The sequence below is a fragment of the Podarcis gaigeae genome (assembly GCF_964106915.1).
Source record: "Podarcis gaigeae genome assembly, chromosome: Z".
NCBI classification, from domain to species: Eukaryota; Metazoa; Chordata; class Lepidosauria; order Squamata; family Lacertidae; genus Podarcis; species Podarcis gaigeae.
Window position 1 is genome coordinate 29,080,986 of NC_139691.1, and position 27,380 is coordinate 29,108,365.

Consider the following 27,380-nt stretch of genomic DNA (forward strand, 5'->3'; position numbering starts at 1 on the left):
AAGACGGACGCTTGTGGCGCCGGCACATAGACCAGCTCAGGCGCAGGGTTGGGGACTTGGAAACAACCGTGGTGCCCCCAACTGCGTTCATGGCTCCGAAACAGACACTTACAGATGGTGAGGCTCCACCTACACCTCTCTCGCAAACTGTGGGCATGGAGCCGAACCAAGCCACTTCAGAAGGTCTGCAGAACTTCCCACAGACTCAGACCACTGCTGTGCCTGACATTCCGCCAACTCCACTTGCAGAGGTTCCACCCACAGCAGCAGATCCAGGGGACTTGGTTTCAATGCCACCTAGGGTCGCGCCACAGCCTCAGCAAGAATTGGGCGGCCCCGCGGACTTGGATACCAGTCCCTGGCAGTCTGGCAGAGTTTCCAAGTGCCCAACTTATTTAAAGGACTATGTTGTTGGACATGTAACACTGTTGGTCTAATGGAAGTATGTGAAATGTAACCAATATGCTTTTGTGCCTAATTGAACCATTACATGTAGTGCTGTATATAAGGAAACCATTACGATTGTAACTAACGCCCTATCTCGGTGGGGAGGGGTGTTATGTACTGAAGTTCTCACCCTGGGCCAGCAGGGGGATACTGTAGATAGTTATGCAAATAAGGGATCGAAAGTGACGTTCAGTGATTGGATAGTTTTGGAAAATTATTACAGTTACATTGTACTGGAGCTCTATATAAGCAGGCTGACTGAACCCTTCAGTTCAGTTCTGTTCTGGCCTGTGAATAAACAAGAGCTGTTTGAAGAATCGCTGTGTCATCTGATATGTTCACCCACAACTTAACAGCTGACATCACACAACGTCCTAACATCACTCTGTGACCAGCTCCTCATTCAGCCTCAACAATGAGTGGCCCCCTCAAAAAAAAAAAAAAAAGATTGGGAGCCCAAACAGCCTCTGCCTCCAGGAGCCAGTGCCTTTGGTCAGAGGTGTGGGTGGTATAACCAGCCTCATATAACCAACATGCTTAAGTCTAATTAATGCATGAAGGGATACACTGGTGGAGGAAGGAGGGTACGGGGGGGTGCGGTGCACACCAGGTGTCAGCTGTGAGGGCAGGTGACATTGCTGCGCCACCCCCACCCCCCGCTCACTGCATGGGCGGCGCCACCGGATGCTCACTGCACAGGTGGTGGGCCGCTAGGGACTATGCTGCCGTGGGCAGCTAGCTGCGTGTCCCCCCCAAAGCTCACCACATGGGCAGAAGGCAGCTAGGGATGCTTGCCGTGCAGGTGGCTAGCCCCACCTCCCACCACTCTGGGTGTTAGGGCAGGTAGCTCCGCCCCTGAAGGGAGGAACACCAGGCTTAGCTATGTCCGCTTATTGTTGTACCTAGTGTACTCAGCTACGTGGCTCTCACAAGCCTCTATTGAGTTCTATACCAATAATTTAAGAACTTTTATCACTTTGCAACTAGCTGAGTTTTACTGCAACTTTTCTGAAACATATGAACCTGACTTTTGAAGAGTATGTAAGTAAACCAATTTTTAAACTTACCAAATGTGGTCATTTTCCTATGCTGTGGGAAGAGGGAAACTTTGGAATGAAATGTTTTAGAGGGACATTTTGGAGGGGCACATATTTTAAAGATATAACAGCTTATATTTCCACACTTTACTTTGCTGAATATTTTGTGATTTAAATCTCTGCTGAAGTTCTCGCACCAAAGATTATTTGCCCCAAACTTGGAATTCTCCTTCGAATCTCTCTCTCTCCCTTTCACGCCACTAAAAGAAACTATGCCATGGGTAGGTAAACTAAGACCCGGGGGCCGGATCCAGCCCAATCATATTCAAAATCCAGCCCGCAGACGGTCCAGGAATCAGTGTGTTTTTACATGAGTAGAAAGTGTCCTTTTATTTAAAATGCATCTCTGAGTTATTTGTGGGGCCTGCCTGGTGTTTTTACATGAGTAGAATGTGTGTTTTTATTTAAAATGCATCTCTGGATTATTTGTGGGGCATAGGAATTTGATCATTTTTTTTCCTTCAAAATATAGTCTGGCCCCCCACAAGGTCTGAGGGACAGTGGACCGACCCCCTGCTGAAAAAGCCCCCTACTGACCCCTGAACTGTGCCTTTGAATACCAGTTTATGGGAACTGCAGGTGAGAAGAGTGCTGTTGCAATCAGGTCCTCCTTGCACACTTATCATAGGCATCTGGTTGGCCACTGCTAGAGCGGGATACTGGTCCAGATGCGCCTTGGGCCTGATCCAGCAGGGCTCTTCTTGTGTTCTTAAAATGGACAGGGGAAAGGCACATTGGGGTGTTCAAAATGTCATTTAAAAACAAAAAGCAAAAAGAACACCTTACCTCTTTATTCTAAAGAAATTAATCTCCCTCCTATACCTTTTCTTTCCACTCCCATTCAGTTTGTGTAGCCAGAGTCGTAGGGTGGAACAACCTGTTATCTCAGCAAAGGCTTTTCCCCAAACCAGTGGTTGGCTAAGATAGCATGAAAGCAGGTGTAGGGGTTGGGCACTGGAAAGGGTAATCCTGAAAGTGGCGGAATGGTGGAGGGATACTTAACTATTTCAAATTTCTCTTTCACTCTCTCTCACACACAGGGATAACATCCTTAACACCCTTCTATGTGCCCTATCATCAGAAGTGTAACAGAGACACACACTTCTCTGTGGTGCTGAGATTGTGGAAGGCGCTCTCTAGGAATATCTGCTTGGCCACTTCTGAGCTTCCACTTAAGCAGCAGGTTAGTGGGGCTGTGCTCCAACAGGCTTTAATCTTTGGTGGTTGTGGTACACAGGGGAGTCTGGTCTATTAGGACAAACAGTGCACTGCCCCCACCAACCTCAGCTGGCTCTCAGCCAGCCATCTCCTACCTGCCTCCTTTTCTTACAAGCAGTCCAGGAAGTTGCACCAATTGTCAGCACCCTGCTCCCTGTTGGAATTTGGCTCCCTGTTGGAAGCCAAGACCCAAATTTGGGGCAAGTACTCTTTGGTGAGAGAACCTCAGCAGAGATTTAGCATGGCAAAACATGTAGGAAAGAAAAGTCTGGAAATGTAAGCTAGAAAACCTTGAAAATGTGCCTTTCCAGTGAATTCCAAAGTACAGTGGTACCTTGGTTTTTGAGCATCTTGGAAGTAAAACGTTTTGGTTTTCGAACGCCAAAAACCCGGAATTAAATGCTTCCATTTTCGAATGCACCTCGGAAATTGAACGGCTTCCGCTGAGGTACCACTGTATTTTTCTCAATTTTCTCTGTAATTTGCAGACCGCCCTTTGCACCTTGGTTTTTGAATGTTTCAGAAGTCAAATGGTGTTCCAGAATAGATTACATTCGAAAACTGAGGTACCACTGTATCCCACTTCCCTAGCACACAGACTGCACATGTGGTAAGTTATAAAATAGGTTACTTAGAACTAACACTTCAAAGGTCAGATTCATGTGCTATTTCATACCAAGTTGCACAGGCAGTAAAACATTTCTTGGTTACAAAATGCTAAAAGTTCCTAAATTATTGGCTTAGGTTTTCAGACTCCATTCTTGTCTAGCACATTCTTTTGTGCTAGCTAGAGGCTGATTAAAGACATGTTTCTAGAGGGAGCATCTCAGAGCTGCTCACACAACACATTCAAATGTAGACTGAGTACAACAAAAGGTTTGCTTGCCCATTTCCTCCCAAGCTGAGGGGAAGTGACAGGAGAGCTTACTCTATGACACTATCCCCTTCATGCTTTAGACCCACGGTTCCCAATGTGGGGCACATGCACCACAGGGGGGCAATTTGATTTTTAATGGGGGGCAATTTGAGAATGAGTTATTAACAGTTAGTGGCCTTTTAGGCTCCCTCCATGTGAACAGTTCACTTTTTGAATAATAAGAATTATAGTTCATGAGGGGAGGGGGCATCAGGATTTTAGAGATGCTTAGGTGGGGCATGGCCAAAAAAAGGTTAGAAACCACTGCTTTAGACTCAAGCATGCTGGTTACCTTACACTCCCTGGTTTCAGTGTTACTTTTGTAGAACTTAGTACAGAGAATGGGTGGCTATGCCTGTCATTGACTCTGGCATCACCTACTTTTGGCATCCCTGCTTTCTGCCATATCAGGCACATTGGGCACCAGCCACCACTTTTATTTGCCTTCCTTTTCAATGTTTTATTGCGATTCTTAAGAAGTGGTTTTAAGGTTGCATTGAATTTAATTTTTTACTTGTTTTACTGACCACTTTGTTGTTGTTTTTTTAAATTATTTTTATTGAGATTTTCAATTAAACAGAAAACAGAAAACAAACCAGAACAATCAATCAAAAACTAAAACAAACACTGACCACTTTGGATATGGTATGCAGAATAACAGAATGTAAACTCTCAGCTCTTCTTGCTAAGAGGGAACAGATAGTTATAAAATCTGCCACTGTGAAGCTTACAAAAATAAAGTAATGATCATAATCATAATCCTTCTTTTCCACAATCCTATATTTGGGTTCACAACATGTTGCCAGGGAAATTATCCTGTGAGGGGAGTCCTTGTGCTGAATTTGTGATAGCGCAATCAAGTCCTGTAGAGGAGGCAACCCTTGGCTGCGTAGGAGGAAATCCTTATTTCAATAGTGCTATCTGTGATATTTAGCAAGAGGGAAGGAAACTAAGAGGTAGAAAACAATACTATATTTGAAGCAGAAGTACACAAGGTACCCTTTAGAAGTGAGTACGCCAATTTATTTATCTTGATGTGCTGTGTGAAAGACTCCTGCAATTCACACAATTATTTTGGTGCATGCTGGAATCATTCATAAAGACATTCAGCAATTACTTTGGCCAAGCAGTGATGACTCGCTAATTAAACCACACGGAAAGCCCTTCATTTGTAAAAAGCACAAGGCCATTGCCTCTGATCACAATACCAGAGTTCAAAACAAAAACTACAAAGAAATTAAGCCTTTCATATGTGGGTTATTATTGAGACTGAACAAGGTGGATTAAGGGCCTCTTTATGTGACCTAGTACTGGGCATCCTATAGTCACAAAAAACGTTAACAGCTGCCATGCTGATGGTCCAACAGGTTCAGCACTTTTCTCTCTCTTAGTAACCCCAGTATAAGTTTTCAGTAGTGAAAGCAAGAGCCTTTGTCCACTACTGACTCCCACCCAGCAACTGCTATATAGAGGCCTGCTGCTTCTGAACATGGAGATTCTGTGAGGCCAGCTCCCAAACTGCAGCTAGGTGGGTCATATGCAGGATTAAGCTTGAAAAGTGATATTCAATCATGGGCCAGTCCTCTACATTGTGTACAAGGTGGCAAATGCACCCAGTTTGGTGGCCAAAGGGGACAGGGAAAACAGGATATATATCCAGCTGCAAGTATCATTCTCCCCTGACCCAGAAACCACTTGCTGCTCTCGTAATGCTGTCTGCAAAATTGGGAGTGTTGTGATGACAAGATGACTAAACGGCTTTAGACATTGCAGACGCCAAGAAGATATGGATTTAATTTGCACATTTTATGTCCACGGTTCCACCTAGCATACAAAAAGGGAAACTGCTGTGAATTTCTGCCCTCATTGTCTTCTGGGTGACATTCTAGACTTTCCCTTTGGAAAGCAAACAGGGCATCTCAAGTAAGATCCTCTCTAGAGGCAGGGGCTGCCCTCCTTCTAGACAGGACTGGAAGAGCAACCCCTTTACCCCCAAACTTCATGCAAGCAGAAACCTCTGTAAAGGAAAAACCTAGGTCACGTTCACACCATACATTTAAAGCACATTGCTTCCTCCAAAGAACCCTGGGAACTGTAGCTAAAGATTCTAGGATTTGTAGCTTTGTGTAGGGTAGGCTACTCTCCCATGGTTCTTTGAGAGAAGCCATGTGCTTTGAATGCACGGTGTGGATGTTACCCCAGTGCAATAAGCACTTTTTCAATAGGTACAACAGAGGCAATAAAAGAAAGATAACTTCCCCAAAGCTTTAGGTAGAAGTGACTGAAAACTATGGGACAGGGAGAAACTGATCCGGGAGTCCCTATGTATCACCCATCCACCCACAATGTGTGGTGAGCCAGAAGCATGGAAAGAGGATCACAATCCACTGAAAACCCAAGTGTGGGTGGAATACCCTGCAGGAGACACAGATAACAGGAATTCAGTGGAAAAAAACCTGTTTCTCCTATGGCTACTGCAGAATGTCCCAAAACTTTGGGACAAAGCAATAACACCCCGGGATGTGCCTTCAGTTGATCCAACTGGTAAATCCTCCTTACAGCACATGCCTGTCAAACTCCTCATCCGCTAAAGAGAAAGCATCCAATGTGGTGCCCCCCAGATGTTGTTGGACTACAAATACCATTAGTCCCAGCAAGTATGGTCAACAGACATGGGATGGGTTGATGGGAGTTTTAGTCCACATCTGGAGGGTATCAATTGCCTAGTAGCCAGGGCCTCCCACTCATGGGGCAAAGTGAGGCAGATTTCTCCACAAGACAGGTGTAGCAGCTGCTCCTCTGATGGATCTCCAGCTATGGCACTTTCTACATTGCATGGGAGGCTAAGGTTATGCAATCATGTAGCCAGCAGAAGAGACCTTCTGCACTGTTGAGAAACAGGGCTGAGCTGGGCATGCAGGGGAGATCCACTGGAGAGGGTCATTCTCAAAGGGCAGTCTGCTGTCCAGGGGAAGTGACTACTTCAAGCAGCCACAAGAGAATAGCTATCCACACTTTGCAAGATGCAGAACCTAGCAGCACCTCTTGAACTTGTGCATCCTCTTTTCATTGTTTCACCATTATAACCAAACCTCCTTCTCTTGCTCACCAAGGAGGTTGGAAGCAGCCGATTAGTCTAACACCCTAGTTTAGGGTGGTTGTTGTTTTAAAGAACTTGATATAATTTTCCATCAATACATTCATTCTGTATATACAATAAAACACCAAAAAATAATAATCAAAAATCATAGAATGAGTGGGGGTTTTTATTGAGATAATCCCACAGCTGGAAAAATGAAACATCCTAAATTACATTAAGTGACTTCCTTTCCCCTCCCTGCTCTCCCCCCCAAAAAAACCCTAAGAAAAAAAATCTTTACAAATTTACATTTTTTTTACAATACAAAAAACTAATAGCTTGTTGCATATAAATATTACATTTGGTCTGCCAACGTCAAGTGGCATCAAAAATCCCTGAAGCATTTCATTTTAAAGGGACCTGAGATAGCAGATGTAAAGATATGAACATAGAGCACCCTCTGAAAACAAGATGAAAGCAAAACAGTATTAGTTTAAACCAATTTGTGTGCACCTTTTTTCTGCAGGGGTGTTAACTGTGAAGTACTTTACACTGTCAAGAACACAATATACAGGCATTAAGAGCTTTTAGATGACACTAAGATTCCATGTGTCTGAAGCTCAGTTGTAAAGAGTAATATTCCTCAACAAAACCTGCTGTGAAGCTTTTAACGAAAAGGCAAAATAGGCCAGAAACACAAACACACACACACACACACACACACACACATATATATATCTGCCTTGGAAATAGAAACAAGCCTTCTGAATACCACTTAATTGTTAAAAAAGAAAAAGAAAGAAGTCTTGGCATGAGCTTCCCGATCAGCCTGGCAAAGGTTAAGACTACAGGTGTAAGAGTGTGTGTGTGTGTGTGTGTGTGTGTGTGTGTGTGTCTGTCTGGGGGGGAGGAACAGACATATACTATAATCAAACACTGACAGCCACATTTGAAGCACTCCTACTCTCTTGCACACCACCTTGGGGAAGGAGGGAGGGGAAATAAGGAGGGCATGAAGTACAATCTTATAAAGACTGAGGCCTACTATTCTTAGTGTATACTTTAAATATTTGGATGGAGAATGCCAAAATGGTATGGCGGGTATGCAGCAGGATTATAAAGTACCCATTTTGTTTAAAAACACAGTCTGCTAATTACATACCCATATCCATGCATATACATGTATTCATAAAGCACCATCTGATATAATACTATAGGTTAAGGCTGTGACAGCGATTCTGCTGGAAAATAAGAGCACAATCCAGCAGAGAACTTTTCTGCGCTTGCTCATTTAAAATAAAGAGGGTGTGCAAGGCAAATCTTATGAGCACTTCCTGTTCATTTTAATAGGCTTGCACAAGAGCTGATAAACATGCGGGGATCTGTAACACATGTATTTTGTTGTGGGCCAACGTCTGATATACTGAGCTATACATGTCAAAGTGTTGTTCTGTGTTTGAAGGGTCTTTAAAAAAATGCTAGCAACATTGCAGATTGAGAATCACCATTGTGAAATTCTTTAAAAAATGTAAACATCTGATATACGGTAGTAATATTGGGAGGGGGAGAGATTCCTTGTAAATGTAGTCATTTAGAATACATCATTTTAAAGAACATAATCAAAATACCTAAGAGATTTCTAATAGAGCACCCTTAGGTGTTGAACAGTGCATTCTGCCCATAAATATTTAATTGTTCTTACAAATAGAAAAGTTATTATATTTTGTAGCATATATTATGAAACCAGTACACTAACTTTGCAATACAGAGAACTGCTTGCGTTCAGTGTGTAAGTTAAGGTTGGTGAAATGTTCTTAGACTAAATCTAGTTTATCCTGCTTTGTGCCAATACATGATCAGCTGTGTTAGGTGAAGATAAATTACTCAGCTTCCTTAACCTTAGCCATGACCAACAGCTTTGTATGGTTTGGCTTAATGCTAAGAAATATTTTGCAACCAAGGGTTTCCAAGGCTGCCAAACAACAGAAGCAACATATGGTAGAGAAAACAAAATGCAATAACACCTTAGGCTTTGATCGGGGGCGGGGGGGGGGGAGGGTATTGCTATTTTAGAATTTAAAGATTACATGAGAAGGAATAGGTTTACTTCAACAAGAAGTCAAGGTGGTATGTGGGAACTTGAAGTCCTATTACTTTTGTTACTTTACTTCTGAAGTCCTATTACCTTTTGTTCCTATTACTAACAAGCAAATTGAAACTAGAAAATGATAAAATGCAAAAAAATACCTCACAAACCCTTTGCTTCTTGATGGCAGATGAGAGACTTAAAATTCAGTTGATATAACCATTTAAGATGTTGCCCAAACTTCAAAAGTTCAGGAAAGCATTAAATGCATTTCAGATAAAAGATTTCAGTATTGCTCTTGACTGGAACAGAAAGGTTTCATATATCTTATGTAAAAATCCAAAGTTCTAAGTCATCTTAAAGCAGGGAGGTTGAACCTGAAATCTGTGAAAATAGGTGTTCTGCATTTCCACATATACCATGCTGGTTATTGCTAAAGATGATTGGTTACTGTTCTGTTTAGAATACCACTTCCAAAATGCATGTGGCAAATTGTGAAGGCAGCCTCAGGCAAGCACTGAACAGCCTACAGTCAGACATGATGGGCAATTCAGATAAAATGGAACAATTGTGTTTCACTGCAACAAAGTTTTCTGCAGTGAAACATAATCTAGTTTTGAATTTGAATGGCCAATTTATAGGATACAGCTTTGGCCTCCTTGCAGAATCCCTTAAAGCAATTCTGCTCAGCTGTTCAGTAGAATCCAGCACCATTTCCTTTCTAAATACTGTTGCTTTGGGAGGTTTAATGGTGAGCATAATTTGGCATAAATACAATGAAGATATTCAGTTATTGCCAGTAAGAATAACTGGGAGCAACACCAAGACACATAATGAGTTCACAGAAGATCCTAAGGCTTGCACAGTAAGAAACAAACAAAATTAAGAAGGGGTGATTTGATGGTTTGTTCACTAAATTTCTACAGTTTTGATCCTGAAACAGAATTGTAGACAGACCATTACACTGATTCAGTATGGCATTCTCTGGATTTTTCAAATCCCAAGCCTTTACAGTGAAAGTTCTTTTGTGGCATTACACAAGGCATTACACAAATCATGGGGAAGGCCAAGCCTCCCCATCTCCAAGAAGCTAACTTCAATTGAGTGCATCTGATCCTCACTGAGGCTGCCAACAGCCTAGTGGGTTGATATCCAGAAATTGAACATGTGGAGCATTCACAGGGCAAGTGGTACAAAGGAACCAGCAGCACCTGAAAGGAGCAGGAAAAGGTGCAAGGAAGATAAGAATGGGGTAGAATGAAGTAGGGCCTTGGCAGTCCAAATCAGAGAGGTCCTGAGTGAAGAATGGGTCCAATTTTGTTATTTCCAAGCCAATATTGCTACAGAGTCCTATACAATTTTAACTTTGGAAAGTAAACCCTGTCCAAATTAATTGTGTTTCAGGGTGGTCCACATCACCTGATTGATATCCTCAAACAACAGATGAATGGGTACAGTAAGGAATCCTCACTTGATAACTATCCCAACCACCAAACTGAATAAAACACCACCAGGTTATTCCTCACATGCACAAGAAACCTCCATTTCCTTTAGAATAGATGTTCTGTTGTTGCAGGACCATTGTAGCCTAGTTTCCTAGTATGCCTAGTAATGAACACATATCCTTAAAATACTTTCATCCTAGAAAAGTATTCTTGCTTTCCTATCATCTTCACAGTACATAATTAGTCCTAAATAAAAGAGAACACTGAAGGCATTTCTCCCAAATTGTAATTGTTGTTTCAAAGAAGCACACACCGCTCCTTAGGGCACAGGTCTCCACAGTAAATACCTGTAAACAAGTGAATACCTTCTCTGGGGGCAGGATTTCAGTTCTTTAAAATAACACTATTTGTCCCCATTGTGGTTACAAGCAACCATGGTGACAGTATAGCCGGTCTATATAGTATAGCAGGAGATATGCTTGAGGTTTCCTTTTAAGCACACACCTGTCTTGTAGATCTGAAATACTACACTGAACAAAAAGATTCTATACTTGCACATCCTGAGGCACAGCCTGCACACTCTCAGAAGCAAACATGGAGCTCTTGTATTAAAGAATGCTTCAGGAACATTTCCAGGCTTTCATGGGCAGAAAGGATCTGAATCAGGACAACTGTGTGCCATACCTGACTCCTGGATTTGTATCCAGTGTGTATATAAATAAACGCTTGGTTTCTATATCACATAACTCAATAACATAATTCTTCTATTTTTGCCCTAATTGGCAAATGCCTTCCCATTTGACTGTTTTTAAAATCTATTTTTTACGGTAGATGATCCACAGCCACTTTTGTATGCATGTGTATATATGTATTTTCTTACACACGTTATATATAAATAATTATACTGTAATTCTGTGGAGATTTTATTTGGCTTTCTGTTTCTCTTTCATATGCTCTGTCAACCCTTCTATTTTATCTCTGGGATGATGAATTACACAAAATAGAAAAATGAAACTCTTATTCAAGAGAAGGGGGAAAGCAAATTTCTGAAATTCACTTGCTACAGTGATGAGGGACAAACATGGTTCCCCAAGCCTAGATTCTCCTTACACTGATGCACTGTTCAACACTGTTACAAGAAGAGCCCTGTGCAAATTATTTCTCAGTATCAAACCGGATGGCACCACACCCAATGAGAAATCCATACATGCCAAAATTCACACAGAGATGTTCTGCATTTGTGGGGCTGTGTCCACTTCAACAGAAGGAGCTGATTAGCACGCACAAACAAAAATAAAAGTGAGCCAATCATGCCCTTCCACCAAAGTGAATGGGGAAGCTGGGGGGAGGGAGAGGGGAAGAGCTCAGTGGCCTGGAGCTCCTTTGCCAATTAGCAATCTCTTAATCAAGGGTGTTATGATTCCCCGCCCCAGGGAAGATTGAGATGGTTGTCCATACTAAGTGAGTTGGCAAAGTTACTATAGTATAAAAAAGTTATGTTGTAGTTGAAAGAATCAAATTAAAGCATGTAAAGCATCGTGAGTATGATTGTCAGGTTGAAACCTGACAAATGGCCATTTTGTCGTTTAATGACGGACTGTGCTAATGCCACACAACCTACAGCAACCCCATAAATGAAGAAAAGGAAATGAATTTGCAAGTCCAGAGGCAGCTAAGCTACTAGAAAAACAGTGGCTGCGAAGGAGAGAAAATATCAATGATGATGTTAACACCTTATTGGCAGTCTCAATTAATGCTATAACAATATGAGGGTATCAGAATGAATATAGAAGCAAGTTAACTTTTGCATTTGGCACCTGTGTGTCTAGATAGTCATAGTTCTCAAGTATCTCATTGTATAATATTATTAATGCATGCATCTGTTAATGCATGTCAAAAGTCTGCTACGTATTTACAAGGCACCAAGCCCCACCCACCCCTCTTTCTCCCTCTCATTTTCAAAACATGAATTAAGAACCAATGAGAAAAGCATACCGAGATACCCAAGTTGAACATACTTCATGAAAGTTTGGCTTGGAAAGATTGAAATTATTCATATTCTTTGCACAATAGAGAAACTGTAAACATTTTATAGCTGCCTTTAAGATTGGTGAATTGTGCAAAAGTTATTACTGAATGTAAGGAATTCATGGCAGACAATTCAAAATCTCTGTAAGAAGGTGCTGTTTCTATAATGCACAAAACACACAAAACCAAAAAAGAAAAACAAGGGGAGACATCAAAATCATGATTCCATTGCCACTGTCCTCCTATGACAACCTCAAAGTGTAGTGTGGGAAAGTATTTCTGCAGATATAGAATGAATGGGCAAGGATTCTTTTGGCCAAGAACATGTGGCAATCAGAAGTCTTTGAACATACATATGGGCAAAATGGAAAAAGCACCACAGAAAAATGTGAGCAGAGTCCCCACACAATTTGCGTTGTAGATTTTCTGGCAAAAATCCCTGCAGTAGAAGGCCTTAGATCGTCAAAACACCATTGTTCACTTCCAGTTTCCCATTTGTCAATAATTCCATCCCATGAGATGGCTGACCCTGGCCTTTTCTGTCATTTTCCGCACCCTGCCTGACCTGGAAGTACCAAGGTTCAGAGGATCCTCAGTGTGCACAAAAGTGTCATTGTCTGAATCGTCATTATATAAAACGGTTCGCCTGCCCTCATTCCTAGTTTTAATCCGAGGCGGCCTGCTGAACCGCCCACCAAATGTGTTCTCACTGAAGCGTCCCCCCAAAAGATTCTCAAATTCATCATCGGCAATTCGTGGGCGTTTGGCTCTGGAGGCTCCTCTGGAGGCTCCTCTCCCTCTCCCTCTTCTTCCTCCCCTGCCTCCTCTTCTTCCTCTGCCACAGCCTCTTCCCCTCCGGCTGCCTCGCCCCCCTCTGCTCCACCTACCCCACCGGCCCCATCTCCCTCTCTTTCCTGTCCCTCTACCCTGCCAATTTCTCTGCCCACTGGAGATGTTCCTTCGGATTTTTCTTTTCGGTTTCACTTGCACAGATTTGCTGTAGTCATGGTCTCCATCTATGTAGTCCTGATCTGTTCTAGAGCTTGATTCAGAGTCAGAATCAGAGCCACATCCGCTTTCAGAACTTGAGCTTGATCGTGAATCTCCACTTTCTGAGGAGGATAAACCTGGCTTTTCTTTTTCTTCTCTCTTCTTCTTTTCACCAATGGGCTCATCCTCTTCTGATGCACTTGAGAGCTTCCGCTTGACTGTTGCTCGGGGCTCTCTCCCATCACCATTTGTCAGGGGCTTATCAGAAGGCTGATCTACAGAAATTCAAACAAATGTATTTGTCAATGATGCTGCTACAGAGCTAGATCTCAGTTTCCTGGAGAAAACAAAATATTTTTTTCCAGCCTGTAAGAAATTTACTCATAGAAGAAGCAGTCTTGTTTCAAAAGTTCTCTGCCTACCAAGATGAAAGTGGATTGTTCATGACACCTGCTCAAAGGCAAGCAATTTTAAACTGAAGCAGAGTTGGTTTTTAAAGAAATACATGATTAAGGGCATTGCTGAATCAAGAGGCAGACGCCTACCCATGAGACACCCATGAGATTGGTACTGGGTCTCAGCAAGGCTGAGCCCACCACCCAACAGATCACAGGGATATTGCAATGCTAGGGATGCCTCTGAGCCACAGTTGCAACAACAACAACAAATTTATTTACACCTCATCTTTTCCCCCGACAGGGACTCAAAGTGAGTTACAAAGAACAACCTCCTGCTTCTCCTCCTTTTTATCCTTGATTATGCCTGGCCTACATTCCCTGAAGGCCTTCATTTTGTAACCAATAACTAAACATAAGTTTGCTACATGACACCTGGACCCTGGAACTGCCCACCATTTCCCTAAGCCAGTCTGTCAGGTATCTCCTCCTGCCAGTCCTGTTCAGATGCAAAAGGGGTACTTGACTGACTCTGAAGCTTATCGGTCAGAAGGAGTCAGGGGTCACTTGCCCAGGAGAGGGGACAGAGACTTTATGAGGCTGAGTTTCACTTGCAGCTTGTTCCCTCCACTGTCAGGGATTTGGCTGGACTTGCTATGAAGATAGATTTTTAAGTAAATTAGAACCATTGTATTGTAGTGGCTAGGCTAGGATTAGTTTAGTTTGAAAGCCACGGTATTCTGGCCTATTTTGTATTCTGTTTGACCTTCTGCTTGCTTTTCCTCTATCATTTTTTCATAAGAAAGTTTTATAATTTGACCCCCCAAAGTGTGTGATTGTCAAACCTCAGGGTTTCAGGATCCCCGTGTGCCTAGATTCTTGAAATTCATGCCACCTGATGTTTAGGATTGGAGTTGTAAGTAACCAGCCTACTCTTCTGAGGACTGGGAGAGAATCACGAGAGTGTGAGGGCTGCCTTTAGACTCAGAGCCACTCACAAGGAAAGTCTGCAAAGTAATTGCTTTAGTGCATCCCAGATCCCCTCCCATCTGGACTGTCAAAGTAAGTGGAAGGGTGGTGGCAGCAACTACTAGTAGTACTGCAGGGCTATTGTTGGGCAGTGAAGTGGGTGTAAGAAGCTTCTATTGGGCTTCCCACCCTTCACCACACCCCTAAACATGTTTGCTAGCTAATCAGTTTGTGGAAGCCAGGAAAACGACATCTCTGCAAAGAGAGGATTAAAATAAAAAAGTTCAAAATTGCACAGCTGTTACAGACCACCACGGACCTTTCTAATGGTTTATTAGAGTGAGCAGCGAACAGACCCACTACCCTAAACTAGTCCCCACCTTCCTGCCTGCCTACTTTACAACCATCAGACAATGGTGGTCCTGACTGTCAGCTCCTTCTCCTTTATCTCAGCATTGTCTTGTAGAACTCAGCAGAGAGGAGGATGGGGACAACTATAATTAATTGAGACAACTTGTTATAGGCTCTGGCTCCACCTGCTGCTGGCTTCCCTGCCTTCTACCCAAGCAGTCCCATTAAGCACAACCACCACTGCATTTATGTTAAAAATACCACACTTTGGGAGCTGGCCCATTAGGAATGTGTTCCCTCCCAGAGAGAACTCTGCCACATTGTTGCCCTGTGACTAGAGAAGGGAGAGACACAGGGTGATCTGGTGCACAATCTAACAGTACATTTGCTTCACAAAACACAAGAATCAGAATCACTCTGTAACCAAATAAAACCCTTGACCAGTGGTTTTCAACCTGTGTGCCATGGCTGTGTCACTTGATTGTCAGAGGAGCCACAGTCAACACTGGCCTCTGTCCCTCTTCCCTTCCTCTTCCCTTCCTCTTCTGATGCCCTCTCACATCCTTGCTTCTCAAAGGTTTGCATAGCTGTTTTTCTCAGCAGCTCTAACTACAAGCTCCCCAGGTGAATGGTGCCTCTGGGGCTGGCCAGGTAGTCCTTCCTAGGCCCCTGTGAGGCAGTGGGAGGAGGTACCTCTCTTGGGAGTGGGTTTGGGAAGCTCAAAGACAAGAGGCGGCAGCTATGACCGCCCATAGGAGTTCCAAGGAGAAGGGAGAAGAGAGGAGGCTGAGGGAACCCTCCACAAGGGAGGGGTGAGGGGCTGCCAGCTCTGCAGTCAAGGGGTGACATAACTGGGCCCCACAGAAATAATGTAGCTGGTCAAGGGAGCTGTGGACCCAAAAAGGTTGAAAACTTCTGACCTAGACACACGTCCCCAAAAGGGGGGGGGGGAGAGGGAGAGGGAAATATAGAGAGAGAGGGAATCTTTATTCCTCCAACTTCTCACCTTGTGTAACTGGTGTAGATTTATTTCTAACTAGCCTATTTTTCCCTGGTTCAGCATCATTTCCGCTATGATTTTGGGTGTTTGAGCCAGATGAAGAAGGATGACTGTCCATCTCTTCAGCAGCAACAGCAGAGCCAGGTGGTTCCTCAGTAGTATCTGAAAATTTAAACATGATGTCACAAGTTTCGCAATGGATGGAAAATGTTAATGAATTTGAAAGTAGAAGCATTGCATTCATTTGCTTTAGTGGCATGTGAGTGTGTAGGCCTCAAATCCTTTATGAAATTTCTTTCAGTTATGATTGCACTGCTAGTGCAATGTTAACAATCATACAAATAATTGGAGGTCACAGAAGACGGATTCCTTAAGACGCCAGGCCTTTACCTAGTGGGAGTCGATTACTGACTTAGGAGAGGCTTCTGACACACTAACACATTTCTCTAATGTAGGGGTAGGAAACTCGTGACTCTTCAGAATGTGTTTGACTCTCATCACCCCTAGACAGCAAGGCCAATGGTCATATGCATGAATTTACAAACATAAATATACAATTTCCAAATCCCTTAGTGGGGGGATCACATACATTTGGAATGAAAGAAGCAAAGATGGCAGTTGGACAGAAATGGGCAGTAACAGATACTGTGACTTGGTACGTGCTTTTTCATCTACACATTTTTGCATGTAGGCAAACTATGAACATTCCCGAGGATGCTGGGGGCAGAACAGACTGGAGAAGAGATCTGACACTCTGTGGCAAAGGGCAAGGTATGCAATATAATGGGGGGGGGGGGAATATCAGCATCAAAGGAACATAAAGGGCAGAACAATTTCCTCGATGATATAGAGATCAATTATAAGGTATGGGTAAGATGGTGTATCCTCTCTGTCTGCCTAGGCCCCTGGGGCTCAACTAGTACAGGCAAAAGCAAAGGGTCCTTGTAGTGAAAGCAAGGTGGAAAAGTGGAGTGCAGAAGCGGAAAAGGCAATGAAAGGTTATTGCTTCCAAGTTCACGTACCATGAGATGAAACTGAAGAATTAGTCCTAGTTAAAGGCAGTGAGGTATTCAGGTTTGTTTTAGGCTGCATCGGTTGCTTTTGTTTTCCTTTGGGGCTATAAGCATGACAAAAAACAGCAGTGCATTATTCTTAACAATGACCTCTGTGAAGTCTGAAAGGTCAGTTATGTCTACGTTGTGTCTTTCATTGCAACTCAGCCTGCTTATAATTATACTGCATTTCCCCCACAAAAATCTGCTCTCACCAATTTTGTTGTGGTACATAAATTTCTGCAGAGGCTGGATGTTGAGGCGGAATACATGGCAGTGGCATAAAACAAATGTACTACTAAATTTATTATTTATTTAAAACATTTTTTATAGAATTGTAGAATTGGAAAGGACCATTAGGGTCATCTAGTCCAACCCTCTGCAATGCAGGAATCTCAACTAGATCATACAGAACAGATGGCCATCCAACCTCTGCTTAAAACCCTCCAAGGAAGAAGAGTCCACCACTTATGTTCCACTGTCGAACAGCTGTTACTGTCAAGAAAGTTCTTCCTGATGTTTAGTCAAAATTCCTTTCTTGTAACCTAAATGCCACCGCCATCCCAAGGAAGCTTACACAACTCTTCAAATGCATGAAAATATAATTACAAGACATGAGCAGCAGTTAAAAATGTTACAGAGTGCAGTGCAGCATGGCTCGTCCAAAAGCAGACATGAATAAATGTGTTGTCAGAGGGTTTATTTATTTTAAAGGCCAAGGTGATGGGGCTTTATGTATCTCCCCAGGGAGGAGGTTCTGAAAGTGTGGGCTACTACTCAGAAAGCTGTATGCCTAGTAGTCCACACACAGTCCAGTAAGCTCTCACTAAATGAACATCAATGTGTGATCATACATTTAGCAAGTATCAGAATTGTTACCTGGGTGACCTGCTGCTAGAGGAAGAACTGCTGCTGCTCCGCAGTTGTTTCCGGTACCGTAGCCGTGGCCTTCGCCTCTTCTGATATTGCACTGCTGACTTGTATTCAGAAATTATAGTTTTAATATGATTTTCAAATAAGGCAGATAGTCGGAGTGTCATACTGTAGATCTGGTAGGGGAGGAAAAGAGGGGCAGAATGATCACATCTGAGAGTGAATGTCTGTGTAGAAGACTTGCGTGATTTTGGCTGAGGAGACCTAGATTCAAATCCCTGCTCAGTAACAAAGTTTGCTGGGTCTCTGGGCCAGTCACTACCTGTCAAAATGGGAGTCACAGTGCATAGCACCCCCAGCCTCCTTGGAGGATGGAAATGATTAAACACTCAGTTGCTTTGTAGAGGTGGCCATCTATTTTAAAAAGTTAAGCAAAACCCCTGTGAATTTAACATAGAGGAGCAATTCTTTAACACAGAGGGTCAGCAATTCTTCAATATTCAACATGAGATGAAGAGTGATGTTTGGAGAGGCAGGCTGTGCAGAAGCTAAAAATGAGGGGTACCAATAGCACTGCTGATAGTCCAGCCAGTCCCTGCTCTCATGAGTTTCAGGATAGTTGGAGAAGCTCAGAACTTTCATACTCTGAAGCATAAACCTTGGGATTCCCAACGAAGGAGATGAATGTGTATTGGATGTGGCACGATGGCACATTTATAAAATGGTCGGCAGAGTCAGCCAAGTCTATCTGCTGGCAGGACAGGGGACAAGTAGGAACTTCTTTTCCACTGATAGCATACATGCTCGAAGGCAGCTGCTTATTGGACAGTTACTATGAAACACATTCACACAATTACACACACAGCTTGAATCTAGAGCCTCTAGTAATCTTCCTTACATATATTAAAAATATTATTATTAATAATAATAATCTGCCCTTTAATCTGAAGTTTCAGCAAGGTACACAATGTTTCATTAAAATACAACATAGCAAATACAATGCAAAACCCATAAAACTGATGATGACCCTCAAAAAGCAGTAATCCAGCAGAGGATGTACTTAAAACTAAGCATAAGAAATTCATATTACTTGTGGTTATTATGGTAAGAATGCTTTGTGCAAAATAACAAAGAACAGATCAAACATAAAATGAAGAAGAGTGACAATGCACCTTGTTAAATTATGCTATTACAGCTAAATGAACTGACAAAGCAAAGAGAAACAAAGCAAATATTTTAACTATTCATTAACCTTTTATTCGCCTATTGTGCGAAAAAACATAGGAAGCTGCCTTGTAGCCTATCAGGCTATTGGTTCATCTAATTGGCAATTCCCTCTTCCCTAGGCCGAGGCAGAGAAGTCTTTCCCAGCCCTGCAGTCCAATATCCTCATTGCGTCAAAGTGTGTTGGAGACTAAACCTGGAATAGACTGCATACTAAGCATGTGCTCTGTCACTCAATTATGACCCAAACCATCCCTGGGTCTACTCAGGCTGCTGTCTGAGGACTAATGGGGCTACCGATGGTCCCAAAATTATGCACAAGTCACGAGAGAAGAAAGACCAAGGCCTGGTACCCAAGTCAGCTTGTTTGTCAAACTAGCTGATTATTTCCTATACTGGTGGAGGGAGTTGGGTATGTTTAGCCTGGATAAGAGGAAACTGAGAGGATATGATGGCCATCTTCAGATATCTAAAGGATTGTGACATGGAAGCCTGTTTTCTCCTGCTCCAAAGGCTTGGACTATCTATCATGCAACCTGCATTAGGAAGCCTATCAGGGCAACAGTCTTTAGTAAAGGCCTGTATTTTGGGACTATTATATTTTGTTTGCATGTGTCAGTTTGGAGGCTTGTAGTCATAGGCACCACCACCACTTCTACATCTTACCCTTGATTTCTTATTAGGAGTGTATGCTTTGGAGTTGCAGAATATCAGACGAACATCTTTGTAGAACTCAAGGGGGTTCATGTAATTTCCTACTTCCAAAGTTTCTTTCACAGTGCTGAAGTCCATTGGAGTGTCCACTATATCACGATAATCCTACAAGCAATATTTATATGTCTTAAATGAGCAATATCGCCACATTACCGCGATATGGTTAGTTATTGCACTTATTGAAGAATGGCTGCTTCCAAAGTTATTTCACAAAAACAAGCTATAAAACTTTTAACATTCCACAGACAATAAAACTTAAGGTCTGGATGCACAGTCAAAAGGCAGATCGCTTCAAGGCATGCATTCTCAGTGTGATGATTTCTGAGGTGGAACTATTCCGAAGATACTACAAGCAAAGAAATAATCATGGAGTGAATGCATTTGCTGCTAGTCCAACTGCCAAATTTCTCAGTGCTCTACAAGCAGGAAGGGAGAAAAGAGAAATATTGTATGGGGGAGGGGAAAGTAAATATTTTTACTATGTGGAATGTCCTTATGGGATATTACAGGAACTGATTTTAAAAAACAACAACAATAAACACTAGAGATTTTAGTGCTAAAACTGGCAAAATTGAATTAGCAAACACAAGTACATCAGAGCTTTCCAAACTTTCATGTTGGTAACACACTTTTTAGACATGCATCATTTTGTGACACGGTAATTCAGTTTTACTAGCAAACCAGAGACTAAACTAACCCCTTTATAGCCCCAGGAGGACTGCAGGGAGTGTTCACATGTTATACCTACACACTGCAGCCAACACACTAACGTGTCACAACACACAGTTTGGAAAGCTCTGTAGTACATAGTCATACTTCAAATTAAGTAAGGGGCAGGACTGTTTACTTTACTGTGCAAGTTGTACAAGCACAGCTTCCAGAAGAAATACAGGATTCAGATCCCAAGAACCTCAGGCTCTTTTCTTTTTTGTTTTTTAAAGCAAGCAACCACAGAGTTGGAAGTATGTGAGTAACGCCTAAGAAAACTCTGTGAATACCAAGAACATTGTGGTGCTATTATGGAGGGTAGAGTTTCAGTGCTTCACACAATTCTTTACTCCTCCTTCCTGAACTAAAGAAATGAAAGCAACTTACAGGGTAAGAAAAGAGATCAACAGGTTGTCGGAATGGCTCAGAATCTTCACGTTCATAGATGAGGCTTAATAGCTGTTTGCACTTATCTTTCCAGGCATCAGCACGTGGCTTGGAAGGCTGCTTTTTTATCTGCTGCTTTATTTGAACCTTTTAAAAGGGGAGCAACAGCAACATGTACGTTTTATGACAAAATTCTCCTTCCATCTTGTTTAATTTATACTGATTCAGTTCCAATTTGACAGAGGCAGGTGAAAGGTAACTCAGAGATTCATTTTGTGTTGACAGATATATAGTTTAAAACTCTACATATAACTGGCTCTATACAAACTGGCTGAAGAAAGGTGCTGTCAGACACAGGTCAGTACGAAAGACACACGGCTCCATTGTCAGTGAAGTTAACTCTGCTTCTTCATCATTCAGCCCTTCCTCCCAGGCCTCTCCCTCTGACCTCCCCTCAGTATCCTTCCACTAGTCCTGACTCTGATCCTTCCTTCCCCTTGGAGGTTCCCCACTACTCCTCATCAGCCAGCCAGTCCCTGACAGGTAACTAAGCAGCACTCACAGTTCTTTTCCCAGATGAGGTTCCTGGACCATCCGAATCAGCATACGTTTCTGTCACCTCTTCTTCATTTGCGCTACTCAGGTCTTCAGCTTTCACTTTGTTATACATCTCCAGAATATCTGTGCAACTCTGATCCCTAAAGGATAATATGATTATCAGCATTGGGGCCAACAGAGAGTCACGGACTGCTGGGACTGTAAAAGCAACATCATCCTTGCCCAGACGGATTACAAATTAAGGGCTGATTTGTGTGTAATTGGCATATCATGCTTGCTGAACCCGCATGCCAGATACTATGCAACATAATAAACTTTGAATTTATTAGCAAATGGTCAGATCATGTGGGAAGCAGGGCTTCTTCATGAAAAATTCCCAGTCTTATCTCCATGGCAGGCAGGACAAAAGTGAAGGAAGAGGTGATGGGAGAAGAAATTATTTGGTAGCATAAAGAAAGGGATGTGCAACACATATGCACACAATGCAACTGCAATAGTTCAGGAAACACCTTGCTGCTCAGAGAAGTTTTAGGGAAAGTATTTGGAAACTGTGGAAATGGTAGTTGGCAAGAAAAGTGACTGCTCACCCAATGTAGTGAAGTAAGACATCCGTTACTATTTTGGCTGCTTTAACTATAGGACTATCGGGCTCATTGAAAGTCCTAGCGTTATGTTCAATATATCGTACCTCCCACATTAGTGCTGATATTCTCCTGAAAAAGGAAGAGAACAAATTTGTAAAATTAATAAAAACAAATTAATAAAAACAAAAAGAAATGTGTGCCATGCTCATTCTGTAACCTAAAATCATTTTTACAAAAGCCTGCATGTGCTTTTCATAAACAATGAAGTACCAATCTGGCAGAAGAGCAAAATACAAGAAGCAGGGAAAACATCAACAATTCTTAAGAGCCAGGAAATGAAATCATGAGTGATTGAGAAACAGGGAAAAACCCACACATCCTGGTCTACATCAGAAATATAGTTAACAGGGGAGAATCTTAGATGCTGCAAGTAAGTTACAACTCTCTTGCAGCATTTTCCTGATTAAGCTGGGGGGGAAATTCACTAATACTACAGCAGATACAATTTAGCAAAAGTTAGCAACTTTTTTAAAAAAAAAAAGACAAGAGATACTCAACAATAGACAGTGGAAAGAAAAAATCAATCTGACCTGTAAAATCTGTTTTCAAGTCTTCTCCTTATTGTGGTGAGGTCAGTTGGGTAAGCAACAACAGTGCAATATAGAGGATAGGCACTAAGGTCCACTGGGACAGCAAAAGGGTTGGATATATCTTTAAAAAGGTAGCAAAGAAAGCTGATTAAAGTCCACAAGCTATGCCGGTCAAATGGTGAAACTTAGAAGCATTATATTATATTTTATATTATATTATTATATCATATCATATCATATCATATCATATCATATCATATTATATTATATTAATTATATTATATGCTTTTAAAAAAAACCTGCCCAATAAGGTAATACGATGATCAGTATAGTACTTAAAATTATTGTCGCCCTAACTATGTCATGGAAAGTTCACCACCTTGCAAACTGACAGCAACAGAATGTGTGCAAGAGCATGAGATGAAACCTGTAATGGATGCCCAATTACAATGATACAGTGGTACCTCAGTTTAAGAACAGTCCTGTTTATGAACGATTCAGTTTATGAACTCCGCAAAACCGGAAGTAGTGCCTCCGTTTGCAAACTTTACCTTGGTCTAAGAACAGAATCCGAATGGTGGAAAGGCACCGGAAGTGGGAGGCCTCATTAGGGAAAGTGTGCCTCGGTTTAAGAACGGACTTCTGGGACATATTAAGTTCGTAAACCGAGGTACCACTGTATATAATTAGGAAGAAGTGTCCATGGTTAGGAAGGGCGTGGGCATGGGAAAAGACAGAGGCATGCATGTTGGACAGAAAGAATCGGCTAGGGCAGTGAAATAAAAAGCAGGGACCTCAGGGAAGCATGGTGGATGGGGCAGAGGCTCAAGGCTCAAGAGACCAAAGAAGCAAAATTGGATGTTGGTGGCGGAAGAGAAGAAAAACTCTGAATGGAGCAGTAAATAAATTATTATTAATAATTGTTGTTACCGCCACCACCTGCCCTTCACCAGAAGGTCCTGCAGTGGGTCACAACAATTTAAAATCCACTATTAAAAATAGCTAAAACTAATTAGTTACAGGAATAGGGTGGGCTCTGAAAACACACATCTTAGGTGTGAAAGGCTAGGGGAGTGTGTCTTCAGCATTTACTGAAAGCTGTACAGTGAAGAAGCCCGAGACTTCTCTGGCTTCTTATACAGGAAAGGGGCCACCACAGAGAATGCCCTGAAAAACAGTACTGCAGTTGCCTAAAGAGAGCCCTGGGAAACAAAGCAGCAGTGGTGCCAAAGTGCATGGGGTTGCGATGGGGACATGAATTTGAACTAAACAGGTGAGATCGATCTTCAGACACAAGTTCAGTTTGCTAGTATATCTGCTGCTGCACTTAAAAGCTGTGTGCAAAGCAGTCAAACTACAGTGGTACCTCTGGTTAAGAACTTAATTTGTTCTGGAGGTCTGTTCTTAACCTGAAACTGTTCTTAACCTGAGGTACCACTTTAGCTAATGGGGCCTCCCACTGGTGCTGTGCCGCTGCCACAAGATTTCTGTTCTCATCCTGAAGCAAAGTTCTTAACCCGAAGTACTATTTCTGGGTTGGCGGAGTCTGTAACCTGAAGCGTCTGTAACCCGAGGTACCACTGTAGTGTGTGCCTGTTGTAAGGTCCTTAATACCAAATAAATGTTTACGTACTTCCTTCTGGATTTCTGTTTACCCAAATCCTAGTTTCATATCAGCTACATGCCTAGAATCACTTATCGACATAATTTTTCCACTTCAGCTGGTGATTACAAGAGTTCTGAAACTAAGAATAGTGCCCGAGTTTGCTTTCCCCCACTCCCAATACCTTGTCCTCTTGAGATATGTCTTTTAGTTTGAAAGCGTGAGGACAAGAACTGTCTTATCATTGACATCTGCAAGCCACTGCAGGAACATTCTTTAACTGAATAACATTCTTTAACTGAATTCTTTATCTCACTTTAACTTAAGAGTGAGATAATAATGCTTTAAAATAAGTAAATAGATATGTTAAGGGTGTTGCCATCTGTGTTTGTTAGTCCCTGGCATCATCTCCAAGTCTGCTTTTGAGGTCCACATACCTAAGGATAGAAGTTGATCAATACCGCGAAGAACCCGCACACATTCTTCATCTCGGGAATGGGATCCCCATTCACCTTCCTGTGGTTTGTACAGCAAAGATGCCAGCTCCTCTGTTGTCACAGGAACACCAGCCCCAACCTCCTCCGGATAAGCAGCTACAGAAAACCAGGGTCAGGGGAGAGGGAGACAGAGACAGAAAGACATACCCATTTGAGCCTCTGCCACTGTACTTATTCACAAATTATTGATACCCAATGAAGGGGATGGGGGAACATATTTACTTCCTTCTGGAATTGGCTCCATGTCCCAGGGGCTCATCTTTTCTCTTTCATTATTGTCCCAGCTGTTAGAACAAAAATTGTATTTAAAGACTTAAAACATACACAGATCTAGTGCAAAACAGTAGCAGTGGCCAGGCAGCAGAATCTCCAAGACCAATTTCAGTGCCCAGAAATATTCATATGGGTGGAAGCAATCATTCAAGTAACTAGTCTGAAGCTGCTAAGGCATTTATTTCAACATTTATCACACTGTGACTACTTGTGAAGTGACTGAAAGCTGTATCCAACCACGTGTTGCATGCAGCATTCAGCCATAAAGAGAATTTAATTCTAAATCAATCACACCATGGTGTGTTGTCAAGTGCCACAACAAGATATAGTCTACATTTTATTTATTTTAAAGCATTGATATAATGATTTTTTGCTTGAGAAGTCTCCAAGTAGTTTTAACAAAAACAAGCAACTGCATACTAATCCAAGTGAAACAACAAAAAAATTAAAAGTTTTAAATTCATACACATACAGACCACATCAATAAAAAGTTCTTTTTAAGTACTGTATATAAAAGGTAAAGGACCCCTGACAGTTAAGTCCAGTCGCGAACGACTCTGGGGTTGCGGCGCTCATCTCACTTTACTGGCTGAGGGAGCCGACATTTGTCTGCAGACAGTTTTTCTGGGTCATGTGGCCAGCATGACTAAGCCGCTTCTGGCGAAAACAAAGCAGCGTACGGAAATGGCGGAGCAGTACCTATTTATCTACAGTGGTACCTCGGGTTAAGAACTTCATTCGTTCTGGAGGTCCATTCTTAACCTGAGGTACCACTTTAGCTAATGGGGCCTCCTGCTGCCGCCACCCCACCGCCACGCGATCTCTGTTCTCATCCTGAAGCAAAGTTCTTAACCCGAGGTACTATTTCTGGGTTAGTGGAGTCTAAAACCCAAAGCATCTGTAACCCGAGGTACCACTGTACTTGTACTTTGACACGCTTTTGAACTGCTAGGTTGGCAGGAGCTGGGACTGAACAACAGGAGCTCACCCTGTCGCGGAGATTCGAACCACCGACCTTCTGATCGGCAAGCCCTAGGCTCAGTGGTTTAGACCACAGCACCACCCGCGTCCCTTTTAAGTACACAAACACACACACACACAGCAGAAGCATAAGACAGTCATTAAATGTCTTGTAAAATAAAGAAGTCCAAAAGTGGATTATATTGGTGGCTCTAAAGCCTAAGGTTAATGGAACCGCCAATAAAAAGGTCCCATCTGTGACTGACAAAGTAGAAGCCATTTGGAGAAAAGCTTCCAAATGAGAACACAATGTTTAAGCATTGTGTTAAGAGGGGAGAAGGTCAGAAACTATAAATTCCCACCACCCTACATAGTTACAGCATAATGATGTAAGAGGTTGCCTTATACCTGGGCCAGATAGCCTCAGATTGGCCAAAATCATCCCACCTAGAGCAACCCATGGCTGTCAAAGGGAAGAGTGGTTAGGCACCAGAGAAGGAGAGGCAGGCAGCCTCTGCCTCACTGGCATACGCAGCAAGCAAAAGCTTTGGGCTGTTTATCCCAAGGTCTCTCTTTGCACTAATGGAAACTATTTCTGCTCATGGAGTTAATGGAACCCATTTTTTGTCAATTTTTGTCATCTCTACCTCCTGTGCCATATCCCACACTTTCCCAGGAGGTCTCCCAACCCTTAAGAGCAGGTTTTTTGGCGATATGGAAGGCTGTAGGGGGTAGGAGAGATGAGGGAAAAGTAGGTGCTCCACCCTGCGTAAACTGGACACAACCTATTGCTTTTTCGTAAGTGCTGTAACTGACTGCTAAGTAGTTGCTAAGCAGTATAATGCTGCTGGCTCTTTGCTGCTGAGATATAATGTTTTAAACGTCTAGTCTTGTTTTGTTGCTGCTAAGTCTATACTATGATTTTATTTTGTTAGCTGCCTTGTGGATCCTTATGGTTCAAGAGACAGGTACAGATACTGTATGTACATCATTGTATCAATCAGCGAGCATGTTTGCTTAATTCACTTAGAAATACAGGTTACAGAACTCAGCTTTTCTTGCAGTGGTCTTTTAAAAAAATGCATCAAAGTACACACAGCCCCACTCATAGTCATTCTTACTGAACACTGTAGCACTGGAAGGAACTATCAGGATAATCGGACTGGAATGGTTGTTGACTCTCTACCGTTCCAAACCACCATGCATCATCTATTATGCTGCGGAATCTATCTCCTGCAACAGAAAAAGTTGGAATGAGCCAAGTGATAGATGCAGAAAAAGCACAAAAATACTAATAGTGGTGTGCATTTTTTTTAGTGTTGTTTCTTTTTTCAGT

General features: G+C 42.3%; 1 protein-coding gene across 1 annotated transcript in view; it reads right to left on the reverse strand.

Moving 5' to 3' along the window:
• Positions 1-6,862: 6,862 nt before the first annotated feature.
• The window catches only part of BRWD3 (bromodomain and WD repeat domain containing 3), a 75,318-nt gene continuing 54,800 nt past the window's right edge, over positions 6,863-27,380 (reverse strand). Inside the window, exons 28-39 of the mRNA XM_083722008.1 lie at positions 27,166-27,277; positions 25,034-25,095; positions 24,752-24,907; positions 22,712-22,832; positions 22,125-22,250; positions 21,542-21,677; positions 20,980-21,126; positions 19,837-19,989; positions 17,953-18,122; positions 17,044-17,138; positions 16,028-16,183; positions 6,863-13,581 (exon numbers count right to left, since the gene is read on the reverse strand). Of these exons, the coding sequence (XP_083578134.1) occupies positions 12,815-13,581; positions 16,028-16,183; positions 17,044-17,138; positions 17,953-18,122; positions 19,837-19,989; positions 20,980-21,126; positions 21,542-21,677; positions 22,125-22,250; positions 22,712-22,832; positions 24,752-24,907; positions 25,034-25,095; positions 27,166-27,277 (2,201 nt within the window). The 3' untranslated portion in view covers positions 6,863-12,814. The remainder of the gene's footprint in view (positions 13,582-16,027; positions 16,184-17,043; positions 17,139-17,952; positions 18,123-19,836; positions 19,990-20,979; positions 21,127-21,541; positions 21,678-22,124; positions 22,251-22,711; positions 22,833-24,751; positions 24,908-25,033; positions 25,096-27,165; positions 27,278-27,380) is intronic.